At 59.5% G+C, this 14,256-nt stretch overlaps 1 protein-coding gene across 1 annotated transcript in view; it reads right to left on the bottom strand.

The window, feature by feature from the left end:
• Positions 1-2,400: 2,400 nt before the first annotated feature.
• The window catches only part of LOC123373176, a 30,820-nt gene continuing 18,964 nt past the window's right edge, over positions 2,401-14,256 (bottom strand). Inside the window, exons 4-7 of the mRNA XM_045022018.1 lie at positions 12,838-13,053; positions 4,059-4,376; positions 3,261-3,358; positions 2,401-2,654 (exon numbers count right to left, since the gene is read on the bottom strand). Coding sequence (XP_044877953.1) covers positions 2,430-2,654; positions 3,261-3,358; positions 4,059-4,376; positions 12,838-13,053 — 857 coding nt within the window. The 3' untranslated portion in view covers positions 2,401-2,429. The remainder of the gene's footprint in view (positions 2,655-3,260; positions 3,359-4,058; positions 4,377-12,837; positions 13,054-14,256) is intronic.

Raw genomic sequence — 14,256 nt, 5'->3', positions numbered from 1 at the left:
TCCATCAACGATCCATATATCAAAATATCATTCATGAAAACAAACTCCATTTGTGTTTGTTAACAGTTCTGCCATCCTTCTCTGAAAAACTTTCAGGTGCAGTGGTCATCCCAAAAGGTAATCTTCACAAGCAAAATATCCCAAAGAGTGTGATAAATATTTAGCACTTTCTTTGGCTAAAGGAATTTGCTAGAATCCACTTGATGCATCCAGCTTGGAGAATACTGTAGCTGTTTTCACCTTGGGGAGGAAGCCATCCAGTGTTGGGAGGAGATATTTTTCTCCCACAACTGCTTCATTAAGTCTTTTAAGATCCACACAGATGAATATTTTTCCATTTTTATTTGCAACTGGTATCACTGGGGCTCACCTTGCTGTTGGCTCAGAGATTTGCTCAGTTACACCAATCTGCTCCATGTTCTGTAACTCAGTTTCCACTCTATGAAGTGGGATATGAATCATGCTAGGTTTATTACACTGTGTGGTTCAACATTGTCCCTGGAGGTGATTTGTACTGGATCTCCATTCAAAATCCCAATGTCACCAAATATTCTATCGAGTTCTTCCACCTTTCTCACTAGGCCCATCATGGCTGCCACACTGAGGCTGAGAAGGCTGTTGGTCCATGGTCCTTTGATCACATACTCTGGATGCACAGCTTTTGTCTTTGTATAAACAACGGGGAGTCCTTGTGGCACCTTAGAGACTAACAAATTTATTTGGGCATAAGCTTTCGTGGGCTAAATACATCTGATGAAGTGGGTTCTAGCCCATGAAAGCTTATACCTAAATAAATGTGTTAGTCTCTAAGGTGCCACAAGGACTTCTTGTTGTTTTTGCTGTTACAGACTAACACAGCTACCACTCTGAATTTTGTCTTTGTATGTTATTTCTGTGGTACACCATGCAGTTCAGAATACCTCCAGAGCTAGTCAGAGCTGCATCAGGTGACTTCTGCTCTGGGAGAGGTTGAAGGTGATTATAAGTCCCTTCTGAGATGACTGTGACATTAGTTCCTGAATCTATTTAAAAGTCAATAGTCTTGCCCTGAATATTCAGTTTCACTCTCGAGAAAGGGTCTGTGTCATCACAAGTGCTAGATCCCAGAAACAAGGGCTCTTGATTGTCTGTAATAGGAGTCACCTTCTTCAGTGCTTTTGGTGCAGCGAACAGCTGCAAAATGTCCATATTTCAGGCATTTATTACACTGTGTGCCTCTGGCTGGACATATATCATCTCTTGGGATATGATTTTTTCCATGTAAACAGGAATTTGTCCTTCTTAGCCTTGGAATTCTCTCTCCTTTCCTCAAGGGTTTTATGATCATTACTTTTAACAGTCATGCTGAGTCTCTTTACTGCTTCTAAGCTAGTTTCTTGTTTTTCATGTTTGGTCAGTTGTGCTTGGTTTTGCTGTCTCACCAGCTCAGACTGCTTTGCTGTCTATACAGCTGTGTGTAGGGTTAAGTCTGAGTTTAATTGCAGTTGCTGTGAAACGTTTTTATCTGTTAATCCAGTAACCAGCCTGTCTCTGCTATTTTCTTGTTTTGCATTCCCCAAAAATCACAGTTTTCAGCCAATGCATGCAGAGCTCTTATTAACATTTAACATTTTCCCCTGGTTCTTGGATTCTCTGATGAAAACACACTCTTTCATAAACCACATTTCTCTGAAGTATTAAGTATGCATCAAACATAGCCAGAATCCTTTCATAGTCATCTTTGTGAATGTCTTCAGTAAAGTCAAAGGATTTAAAGATATGCTCTGCATGCTTCCCCATAGCATAAATTAAAGTTGATACCTGTGTATCTCCAGTGTCTTTGTGAAGTTTGTTTGCAATTTGAAATCTTGCAAAATACAGCATCCGCTCTGTCCACTGGGAAGATCTGTCAAAGCTTAAGTTCCCTGGGGCCTTGAAGAATAGTGTGTTGATAAGATCCTGCAACCTTTGTTGCTTTGTTCCTTCTCTCTGCAACTTTTGTTGTTGTTTTCCTTCTGTTTCTGTCCTTAGTTGACTCCTGACACTGCTCCCCATGCTCTTGGTAGCCTTGAAGGCTCCCCCTGAACCCCCAGATGGGGCACTGCGCCCCTTCCCGTGCTAGCCCGGCTCTCACTGACATTCAACATGCTCACAGTTGCCCCAATGCCCCACCCACCACAAACTGGTTTTCTTGCTGCCAAGAGAGTGGTGCTGGGGACGGACTGCCAGGCTGTCTGGGCCTAACCCCCCTGCTCCTGCCGTGCTGTGCCTGGCCTGGGGTGAAGGGAGAGCACAGCAGGGAGGTGAGCGCCACGCCACACCCTGCTGAGCTGGGCACGCTGGGCCCGTGCTCTCCTGGGACACAGCACCGGGGGAAAGGAGAGGGGCCGGGAGGCAGGCCAGAGAGCTCTGGGAGTCGCTTTTGGTCTGTGCCCTGGTCCTCGGCCCCCTCAGACTTGTCCTAGAGCAGGGAGGCCCTTACCAGAGATCTCGGTTTCAAAGTCCCAGCGCGACGCCTGCCCAAGGCCAGCCGCTGTGAGGCCCTGGATTGTCACCGTGTACTTGGTCCCGTGTCTCCAGGGCTGCAGCAGGTACTTGGTGACCGACTGATTCACCCACAGCTCCTCGACCTCGAGGAAATCGCTGTTGTACTCTCTCCAGGCCGTGATGTTCAGCTAGAGAAAGGAACGCGGCTCTGGAGAGGAGCGGTTCTGACCCCCAGCCCCTCCTCCGCCTGATACACAGGGCACAAGCCCCACGCTGCAGGGCATCGTCTCAGCACCCCTGTGCCAGCAGAGACTTCACCCCCCCCCACCCCCAGCATGGCAGAACTGCCCAGCCCAGCAGCACCAGGGAGTTTCTCCTTCCTCTGCGGCAGCCGGCACGGCCACCTGGGCAGCAGGACGGGCACTGCTCAGGTAGGGTGAATGCCTAGGACCACTCCCCGTCACAGGGGTCCTCCATTTTTCAGTGTCCCCTGGGGAAGTGCTGGCCTGGACAGGGGTCAGTGTTATTCAGGGGCCACTGGCTTAGCGGAAAATCAACTCCTTGGATTACAGCAAAGGCAGCCAGGTGAGAGCCTGCAGCACAGAGGTGCGGTGCTGCTGGAGAGTGGGGGTGAGGCAGGGATCAGTGCTGTGGGAGGGGCAGCAGAGATGGATAGTTACACCTGGACGATGCCCCCTGATGCTCCCTCCCCCTCGCTGTCCCTGCCCACTCAGACCGAGCCCCGGGCTGAGACGCCCTCCAGAGGCTGCCCAGCGAGTCGCTTGCCCCAGTACCTGGTACCCGACGATCTCCCCTTTGCAGGGCGGCAGCTGCTTCCACCTGAGGGTTTTGGTGCTGGGATCCAGCGGCTCGATCTCGGGTTGGTCTGGGGCTGAAAGCGAAGGAATCCCAGGTCACTGACCGGGCCGGGGGACGAGCCCCGTGTGCAGAGCGCTGGGAGGGGGCTCCCGGCCCAGGGATCAGCGCTCTGGGGGGTCCCTGCAGCAGGAGGGCGAGGGCTAGGCCCTGCCACCTCTCCTGGGTGGTGCTGCCTGGCTGGGCACGAGGAGCTGGCAGCGTCCTACAGCTCCTCCCGCGCAGCCCCTGGCAGCAGAGACACAGAGCTCCTGTCCCTGCTCCGGCTGCACGAGGGGCTCAGACACCACAGTGAGGGGCTTGGTGCCGGGGCTGGACCGGATGGAGGGATCGCTGGCAAGGTGGGCAGCCGACCAGCTGGGCTAGGACAGCTAGTGGGTCCTCTGCCAACCTCCCCCTCCTGGGCCTTCAGAGCCCGAACTCCCCGTGGGATCCACCCCCCGAGCCTCAGGCTCCAGGCTCACCCCACAGGCCTGTCTGGGGAGATGGGGAGGGAGACGGGGTTGGGGGAATCTGTTTGCTCTGGGGAGCCCCACACCCCTTTCTCCTGAGCCCCCCATCCCTTCCGCCCCCAGGCAGGGCCCCGATCACCCGCTAAGCCTGCTCAGTTGCTCAGACAGGCGGGTTGAGTTGCAGAGCGACAGGGGCCGTCTGCCCCCATGCTCAGCACCGAGCCCAGGAGTCACAGCCACGGGGTGGCTCCCCCGCTCCCCTACCTGCTTCACTCGTGGTGACCCGCCGGCTATAGAGGACAGTGCTGGGTGCTCTGGTCGCTGGGTAGCCCCCAGAGATGGTGACTCTGTAGGAGGTGAAGGGGTGCAGGGAACTGCACGTTACTGTTCCGTCCAGTCCCTGTAACGGCTGCTCTCTGGTGAGCCCTTTTCTCCGGCAGGGGTCTGACTGGGGTCCATCCAGCCGGCATTGGGCCTGTATCTTCCAGCTGCCCTGGCAGGATTCAGGGGGCTCACACGTCCAGCGCAGTTTGATGGTGGTGGGTGAAACCTCCAGGGCCCCTGGGATGATCCGGGGGGTCTCTAGAGAATAAGCACCAGCATGGGGGGGAGGGATAGCTCAGTGGTTTGAGCATTGGCCTACTAAACCCAGGGTTGTGAGTTCAATCCTGGAGGGGGCCACTTAGGGATCTGGGGCAAAAACTGGTCCTGCTAGTGAAGGCAGGGGGCTGGACTCGATGACCTTTCAAGGTCCCTTCCAGTTCTAGGAGATTGGTATATCTCCAATTATTACCTTTCCTGCCCCTTCCGGACACACAGAGCTCTGCAAAGGGGTTCCAGTCACACCGCCCCTGCTCCCCACCCACAGCAGGGTGAGGGGCCGAACCCACCAACCTCTGAGCTCCGTGGGCAGAAGGCACCACAGAGGGACTCAGGATTAGCATCAGCATTGCCTAACTGAGCCCTGGGGGGTTCTGATCCAAGCCTGATTTCCTCTTCTTCCAGGCAAACTCATCCTCTTTGCAGACACCCCCCATGCTCTCATGGGTACCTCCATCACTCAGCAGAGGCAGAGCGGGGGTGGTTCCAGCACTCCTGCTGGAGTGTGTGGTTTTAAATATTACCCTAGAGGCCCCTCACAGTGGATTCTGGCGCTGTTGAAAACAGGGGGTGCTGCTGGGCTCCCAGGGCGTGGGTCCTGTCAGAGGGGCCAGACATGCCCTGGGGCAGGCCTGTTTAAGGCACATGCTTAAGGCCCTGTCACGGGATGACAACAATCCCAACACTGATTAAAAACATTGCTTCTAACACTGTGGGTTGCAAAGAAAATGTGCCCTGAGCATGAGTGATGCGGTGATGTCTGCCTGAGTCTGCAGACAGCCTCGCGCCTGCGGGTTTGTAGCTGGGCGCACTGGGTGGAACGAGGAGAGCTGACACTAAACACCAGGACAAATCTTTGGGAAAAGACCTGCCCCTCCTGCTCCAGGGCGTGAGCCAGCCTCTAACTGGGGGGTGGGGACTCTCCCTGGGGCAGGTGACCCCATCGCTCCCTCCCGGGGGCTCCTACATCTCCATCTGAAGCCGCTGGTTCAGACCCAGGATCTGGGGCTTGATGGAGCCCAGCTCCGGTCCAACCCAGCGCTGCCTGTTCCTGTGACCGACGTGCTGACAGGGACACCCCCAGCTGTGGAATCCTCTCGGGGGGTGGAGGGAGCGGTTAACACTGGGCCACTCACATCTCTGGGGAACCCCCCCACTGGGAACAATCCTGCCTGGCCTGGGGATGGGCTGGCTGGGCCCAAGGGGGCTTTGCCGGCTCCAAGTGCTGCAAGTCTTTAAAAATACCCTTAACACCCCACCCCAATGTGCCTGGGCCTCGTGGGCTCCTCTCGTAGGCCCGGACCTCGGGCCTCCCCCGCTCTGTGCACCCAGACGGTTCCCAGTTACCCCACGCCCCAGCTGGGTCTCCAGCCGCGTGAGCAGGGAGCTGGCCAGTGCCGAGAGCCGCTGTGTCCTCACTCACCTGCACAGGTAACGTTCTCGGTGATACGGCGCCAGGCGCCCCGGTCCCACACAGCCCAGTGGCTCCGGGTCTGACCCCATCTCACACATCTGGTCACAGAGAGTGAAGGCTGGAACCCCCCAGGGCAGCTCAGCGTCGTCTGTTCATTCCAGACATAAAATGGCCGGTCTGGCACGAACCGGAGTCTGGGGTCCCACTGGGGCCTGGGGCATTTCTCTGCCAGAGGAAGGGGGTTGGTGTGAGTGAGGGCTGGGGCAGCCCGGCTGGGGGATGTCAGGCTGGGGGATAATCACCCCGGGACGGGCTGGCGCCCCCTCGCCTGGGCCATTTACAATGAGGGCGGGAGCATGAGGCCCGGCCTGTGGAGCCCTGGAGGGGGTGGGGGTCTAACCGGGCTTTCCCAGCTCCCACTGGTCCCCTGAGGGCTCACTTGCCCCCTCATGGGGCAGGTCCATGAATGGACGCAGCTGCTGGTGGAAGCACCAGGGGTTTGAACACCCTGGAAGAGCCCGGCGGAGACGGGGGCTGACCCAGGCAGCTCATGGTGGGGGCAGTGAGGGCACAAGGCTCCTTTATGTCCTTGGGGCATCGCCTCTGCCCAGCCTGGGGCTTCTCCTGCCTCAGACACCCTCCCCAGGGCGTGACCAGGGCCTGAGGGGTCAGGCAGGGCACACGCCCACCCCCATGGCTGGGGACCTGAGATGGGAACTGGCCCCTGGGTGCTGCTCTCCTGACAGCAGGGTAATATCACCGAGAGCAGAGACCCCCTCCCCATCCAGCTCCCTGAGGCCCCCGGGCCTCGCGCCGGCACAGAGCCTCCCGGGGGAGCTCAGGTCCTGGGTTCAAATCCCCCCAGCCCGTCCTGTAGCCCGTCTGGGCAGAACTCACCCACACAGCTCACACGGCTCATGTCCCACTCCACGCGCCCAGCCGTCTCCGTGCATCGCACCCAGGCCGGGCGCCCCTCGTACTGCTCCCGGAGACAGGTCACCAGAACCTCCTCACCAACGGCAAACTCTGTCCGTGGGGAGGCAGCAGAGACCGACGGGGGCCAGTTTCCTGCCGTCGTACAGACCCCTGGAGGGAGGGAAAGAAACGTCCAGTCTCTGCAGCTCCTGTTCTGGTGAAAGGTGCAGCTGGCTCCCCCGGGTGATCCTGGGCAGAGCTGAGCCAAAGGGAGCCCGGGAGAACCCAGCACAGCAAAGGGCTGGGGAAAGGCGAGGAACATGGACACGCTGGTGACAGGGAGTCTCTGGGCTGCTCCTGCCCTTCCGTATTGGCCCCTGGGCCCAGGGCCTGCAGGGGGTGAGTGGGGTCTGGCTCAGGGCCCCTGAAATTGAAACAGGGTTAGTGTCCCCATACGAGAGGCTGAGAGGCCAAAACGAACCAGAGGGTTTACAAGGTGAGAATCCACCTGGCTCCAGAGATACCAAAGTGTCACAGAGTCTGGCTGCCGGCCCGGCCCCTGTGCCCGCGGTGACTTGGGGGGGCTCACACTTACCTTGGCAAGTGGCTGTTTCATTCCAGACAGGCTGGCTCCCATTGCTGACACATTGGATCAGAGGCGGTGACGGCCGATACCCCGCAGGGCAGCTCAGTGTCACCAAGTCACCCAGGGCGTAGAACTGCCTCTCGGGGGCAAACTGCAATCTGGAGTCCCAGGTTCTGGGTATTTCACATTTTTCTGTGTATCAAAGAAATAAGGGGAAACTCCTGAGGGTTATTGAATCATGCGGCTTCCCCCAGCCATCATGGGCCCGATCCTGAGCCACGCTGGGCACCCCAATACAGTAGGGGGTGTCGGGATCAGCTCCTCTGTGATCAGGTCTATCTCCCCCGTTTCTCTCCACAGGATTCACACAGGCCCATTCTGACCATCCAGTCTGACCTATTGCCTAGCCCAGGCCAGAGACCCGCCCCGGGGTGCCTGCAGGGTGGATCGTCTCCCCTTCTGCCAGACATTCTGTTGCTCTCAGTAACTGGTGGCTGAATTAGAGCGAATCTTTGGAAAGGCAGCAGCCACCCTCAGTGTAAACACTCCATGTGTCACAGACCCCACTCCATTCCTGGGGCAACTGCTCCCCTGGGGAATGACCCTCACTGTTAAAAAATTGCACATTATGGACCCCCACCCCATAGCGTCCGAGGGACTGGCACAGCGACAGAGGCTGCAGCTCTGGCTCCTGTGGGTGGCTCAAGGAATCTCAGTAGAACAGAGCGTCACGGAGTGTGGGGGAGTCAGGGCCCTGGACCCCCCACTTCCTGCGATTCACCGGGACTCTCAGCCAGCCAGTAACACAGAAGGTTTATTAGATGACAGAAGTACAGTCCCAAGCAGGGCTTGTAGGTACAACCAGGACCCCTCAGCCAGGTCCCTCCGGGGGGCAAGGAGCTTAGACCCCAGACTTGGGGTTCCTGCCTCTTCCCAGCCAGCCCAAAACTGAAACCAAAACCCTCTCCAGCAGGCTCTCCCCCTCCTTCTCCCCTCTCCCTTTGTCCAGTTTCCCAGGCAAAGGTGTCGACTTGCCCCACCCCCTTCCTGGCTCAGGTTACAGGCAGTGGTGAGCTGCAGCCGGTTCGCACCGGTTCTCGGGAACCGGTTGTTAAATTTAGAAGCCCTTTTAGAACCGGTTGTTCCCCGTGGGACAAACTGGTTCTAAAAGAGCATTTAAATTTAACAAGCGCTCCCTGCTGCGGCCCCAGCTCACCTCAGCTCTGCCTCCACCTCCTGCCATGAATGCTCCTCCCTGCTTCTCCTCCCGCCCTGCTTCCCGCGAATCAGCTGTTGACGCGGGAAGCCTGGGAGGGCGGAGAAGCAAGCAGGCTTCCCGCCCAGGAAGACGACGCTGAGGTAGGGAACTAGGGGGGGCCGTGTGCCCCGGCCGGTCTCCAGCCACGGCCCGTCCCCGGCCGCCCAGCCCCGCCTCCCCGGCTGCGACCCTCCCCAGCCCCACGTCCCCGGCCGCCCGGCCCCACGTCCCCGGCCGCCCGGCCGCGACCCTCCCCGGCCCCATGTCCCCGGCCCCGACCCTCCCTGGCCCCACGTCCCCGGCCGCCCGGCCCCGCGTCCCCGACCCTCCTCGGCCGCCGGGCCCCGCGTCCCCGACCCTGCCCAGCCCCGCATCCCCAACCCTCCCCGACCGCCCGGCCCCGCCCGCTGCCCACCCTGGCCCCCCCTCCCCGCCCCTCCCTGGCCGCCCCGCCCACCCCGGCCCCGCGTCCGCGATCCTCCCCGGCCGCCCGGCCCCGCGTCCCCAGCCGCGACCGTCCCCGGGCCCGCGTCCCCGACCCTCCCCGGCCGCCTGGCCCCGCGTTCCTAGCCGCGACCCTCCCCGGCCTCGCGTCCCCGGCCGCCCGGCTCTGGCCGCGGCCCACCCCGGCCCCGCATCCCCGACCCTCCCCGGCCGCCCGGCCCCGCGTTCCCAGCCGCGACCCTCCCCGGCCCCGCATCCCCGGCCGCCCGGCTCCGGTAGTGCGGGTCCGGGCACGGCGGCGGCCGCGACCCCACCTATCCGGATGCCCAGCTCCGGACACGGCCCCGTGGCTCCAGCCGCCCGGTTCCTGCGGGGCCGGGCTCCGGCAGCGCGGGTCTGGGCGTGGCGGCGGCCCCGGTTGCCCGGTTCCAGCTCTGGCTGTGGCCCTCCCTGGCTCCGCCTGGCCAGCCGCCTGGCTCCGGCGGCCGGGCTCCTGCCACATCCTCCGGCTCTGGGCTCTGGCCACGTGACTCCTGCCCGGCCCCGCATCCCCGGGCTCCCAGCTCCAGCTGCGGCCGGACTGTAGCGCCGCCGGTAAGGGGGCAGGGAGGGGGTGTTGGAGAGAGGGTAGGGGAGTTTGGGGGTGGGGGGTCAGAGGGCAGGGAACAGGGGGATTGAATAGGGGCAAGGGTCCCGGTGGGGCAGTCAGAAAGGATCAGGGGTTGGATGGGGTGGCAGTGGGCAGTCAGGGGCAAGGGTTCCAGGGGCAGTCAGGGGATGGAGAGAAGGGGTGGTTGGATGGGGCAGGGGTCCTGGGGGGCCATCAGGAATGAGAGGAGGGGTTGGATGGGGCAGCGGAGGGTACTCAGGGTATAGGGAAGGGGGGTGGATGGGGCAGGGATCCCTGGGGGGGGGCATGATCCCTCCTGGGGTGAGGAGGGAACCGGTTGTTATGATTTTGGCAGCTCATCACTGGTTACAGGCTCTGCTACCGTCCCTCCCTTGGCTAGCTGCTTTCAACTACCTGAAAGGGGGTTCCAAAGAGGATGGATCTAGACTGTTCTCAGTGGTAGAAGATGACAGAACAAGGAGTAATGGTCTCAAGTTGCAGAGGGGGAGGTTTAGGTTGGATATTAGGAAAAACTTTTTCACTAGTAGGGTGGTGAAGAACTGGAATGGGTTACCTAGGGAGGTAGTGGAATCTCCTTCCTTAGAGGTTTTTAAGGTCAGGCTTGACAAAGCCCTGGCTGGGATGATTTAGTTGGGTTTGGTCCTGCTTTGAGCAGGGGCTTGGACTAGATGACCTCCTGAGGTCCCTTCCAACCCTGAGATTCTATGATACACTTGAGAGTTACAGCGCAATAAAGCCACCAACAGCGTAACTCGCTCCCCGTCCACACTGGCAAGGCACATACAGCGCTGTATCTCCGTGGCTACAGCGCTGCATGTACTCCACCTCCCCGAGAGGAATAAAGAGTATAGCGCTGCTGCTGCAGCACTGGGGTGCCAGTGTAAACAGGGAATAATCTTACTACACTGTGACTGACCTCTGGAAGCTTCCCATAATCCTTTTAAGTGAAGGTTCCTCTCTTTGTTTTGCTGTGAACTCCGGGCTCCCAGAGCTGCTTATCAAAAAAACAAACCCAGCTCCTGTTTGCTGTGAATGAGCAGAGGCAGGGGGCTCCCTTTGGAACCCCCACAGCTAGTGTTTGCTTGAAGAGAGGGGGAGGGAGGGGGCTTGAGGAGAGAAGCAGGAAAAAACAGCTGCTGTTTGCTTTCAGTGAGTGAGAGAGGGCTGGAAGAGGGAGGGGGGTCGGAACTTGCAAGGCAGGGAGCTGACACTGTCGGCTCCAAAAATCCACTCTCTCTCTCTCTCTCTCCCCCCCATGCTCCCTGTCACACTCCACCCCTCCCCTTTTGAAAAGCACGTTGCAGCCACTTGAACGCTGGGATAGCTGCCCATAATGCACCACTCCCAATGCAGCTGCAGATGCTGCAAATGTGGCCACGACAGTGCGCTGGCAGCGGTCAGTGTGGCCAGACTGCAGCGCTTTCCCTGCTCAGCTGTACGAAGACAGGTTTAACTCCCAGCGCTGTACAGCTGCAAGTGCAGCCAAACCTAAAGTCACCCCCTGCTCTCCCGTCCCCCATACAGACAGTTCCAGTAAAACTAGACACATTCCCAGGTCAGTCTGCCCCCCTCCCTACTGCGTCACACAGACCCGCAGCTCCCCCTGCCCCCGAGCTCTGCCTGTCTGCCTAGGGCCCTGTACGGCACGTCCCCCAGTGCCTGAGCCCCTGCTGATGACGGGATCTGACACCGACGGCACAGTGTGGAGACCTGACCGGTGGAGTCTGAGCAGTTTCTGTGGGGCTGGAAGGCAGGAGTGGAGAGCGCCCCATTAAAAATGCCCAACCCCCCCGATACTAACCACCCCCGCTGCCCCGGCCCCTCCTACAAACACAGCGATACACGTCCCAGACACCATCACCCCAACATCCCTACAGACACAGCACCTCCACACACACGCTATGTGCACTGCCAGCCCACACCCCGATACACACACACACACACCCCGACACAGCGACTCCACACACACATGCTATGTGCATTGCCAGCCCATACCCCGACACACACACACACCCCGACACAGCGCCTCCACACACACGGTATGTGCACTGCCAGCCTATACCCCGACACACACACACACACCCAGACGGGCTGCTCTGCACTAGCTGCCCCATACCCTGGCTGTCACTGTCATTTAACACTTTTCCGAACATTCAGGACATAAATACCCCCCTGTGCCCGATGTCACTCAGGGGGTCCCGCACTCATCCAGATCTTCCTGTAGGATATCCCGGTCCTTCTCTGTGTTAGCAATACCTCCCAGCTTTGTGTCATCCGCAAACTTTATTAGCACATTCCCACTTTTTGTGCCAAGGTCAGTAATAAAAAGATTAAATAAGATTGGTCCCAAAACTGATCCCTGAGGAACTCCACTAGTAACCTCCCTCCAGCCTGACAATTCACCTTTCAGTACGACCCGTTGTAGTCTCCCCTTTAACCAGTTCCTTATCCACCTTTCAATTTTCATATTGATCCCCATCTTTTCCAATTTAACTAATAATTCCCCATGTGGAACCGTGTCAAATGCCTTACTGTCTGCGGACAGCCTCGCGCCTGCGGGTTTGTAGCTGGGCGCACTGGGTGGAACGAGGAGAGCTTACACTGAACACCAGGACAGATGTTTGGGAAAAGACCTGCCCCTCCTGCTACAGGGCGTGAGCCAGCCTCTAACTGGGGGGTGGGGACTCTCCCTGGGGCAGGTGACCCCATCGCTGCCTCCCGGGGGCTCCTGTGTCTCTGTCTGAAGCTGCTGATTCAGACCCAGGATCTGGGGCTCGATGGAGCACAGCTCTGGTCCAGCCCGGCGCTGCCTGTTCCTGTGACCGACGTACTGACAGGGACACCCCCCAGCTGTGGAATCCTCTCAGGGGGGTGGAGTGGAGGGAGCGGTTAACACTGGGCCACTCACATCACTGGGGAACCCCCCCGCTGGGAACAATCCTGCCTGGCCTGGGGATGGGCTGGCTGGGCCCAAGGGGGCTTTGCCGGCTCCAAGTGCTACAAGTCTTTAAAAATACCCTTAAAACCCCACCCCAATGTGCCTGGGCCTCGTGGGCTCCTCTCGTAGGCCCGGACCTCGGGCCTCCCCTGCTCTGTGCGCCCAGACGGTTCCCAGTTACCCCACGCCCCAGCTGGGTCTCCAGCCGCGTGAGCAGGGAGCTGGCCAGTGCCGAGAGCCGCTGTGTCCTCACTCACCTGCACAGGTAACGTTCTCGGTGATACGGCGCCAGGCGCGCTGGTCCCACACAGTCCAGTGACTCCAGGTCTGACCCCATCTCACACATCTGATCACAGAGAGCGAAGGCTGGAACCCCCCAGGGCAGCTCAGCATTGTCTGTTCATTCCAGCCATAAAATGGCCGGTCTGGCACGAACCGGAGTCTGGGGTCCCACTGGGGCCTGGGGCATTTCTCTGCCAGAGGAAGGGGGTTGGGGTTAGTGAGGGCTGGGGGATGTCAGGCTGGGAGATGTCAGGCTGGGGGATAATCACCCCGGGACGGGCTGGCGCCCCCTCGCCTGGGCCTTTTAGAACGAGGGCGGGAGCACAAGGCTCAGCCTGTGGAGCCCGGAGGGGGTGGGGGTCTAATCGGGCTTTCACTGGTCCCCCCGAGGGCTCACTTGCCCCTCATGGGGCAGGTCCATGAATGAACAAATCCTGCCAAACCAACCTAATTTCCTTCCTTAACAGGGTCACTAGCCTAGCGGATGGTGGTGTTGGGTGTTTGGCTGCGTGAGTGTTTTGTCTGCGTGCTGCCCCGGCTCCGCACAGACCTCGAGCGAACCGCCCAATGACCACGAGATCCGTTAAGGCGCCGACATCCCCACACACTGCTACACACCCTGGTGTACAGGCGCCGACTCCGTGGGTGCTCTGGGGCTGGAGCACCCACAGAAAAAAATAGTGGATTCTCAGCACCCACCGACAGCCCCGCAGATCAGCACCTCTCCCTCCCCCACAGCACCTCCCACCTGCCACTATCAGCTGTTCAGCGGTGCGCAGGGGGCACTGCGGGGGAGGGGTGGAGCAGGGGCAGGAAGAGGCAGGCCTGGGTGGGAAGAGGGGGGCAGGAGTGGGGGCGGGGGGGAGGGCTGGTGTGGGGATGGGGTCTGGGGAGGAGCTGGGGTCGAGCACCCTCCCCCCCCCAGGAACTGAGGAAGTTGGCGTCTATGCCCTGATGCACAATGACCCACTCTAACACCTCCTACACCCACAGACCCAGCAATACACAGCGTTACAAGCTAACACACATCTCCCACATCCTACAGACCCCTGGTATATCCTCCAGCCCCTGTACACAACCCCCTATACACACCCCTATAATACTTAGCCACACAGCCCCCTACACACCCACACACACTGATCCACCCCACAGACATCCCCTCGCACCCCTCCAACGCAGCCTAGAACCTCCCCATGCTCCCCCCACGCTCCCCCCAGGCAGGCTGCTTTGCCCCCCACACTCGCTGTCGCTGTCACTTCACGCCCTTCGGAAGGGCCGAGCTGAACACTCGAGACACAAAGACGCCCCCAGGAAGTCGTGGGGCCTCCTTGGAGGCTCTCGGTGCCCCAGAGTTTAGATCCTGCCCCCAGCCCGCCCTGCAGCCCGTCTGTGCA

The sequence above is a fragment of the Mauremys mutica genome, chromosome 6 (assembly GCF_020497125.1).
Source record: "Mauremys mutica isolate MM-2020 ecotype Southern chromosome 6, ASM2049712v1, whole genome shotgun sequence".
NCBI lineage: Eukaryota > Metazoa > Chordata > Testudines > Geoemydidae > Mauremys > Mauremys mutica.
Note: the sequence above shows the minus strand (reverse complement) of the source record. Positions and strands in the feature narration are given on the sequence as shown.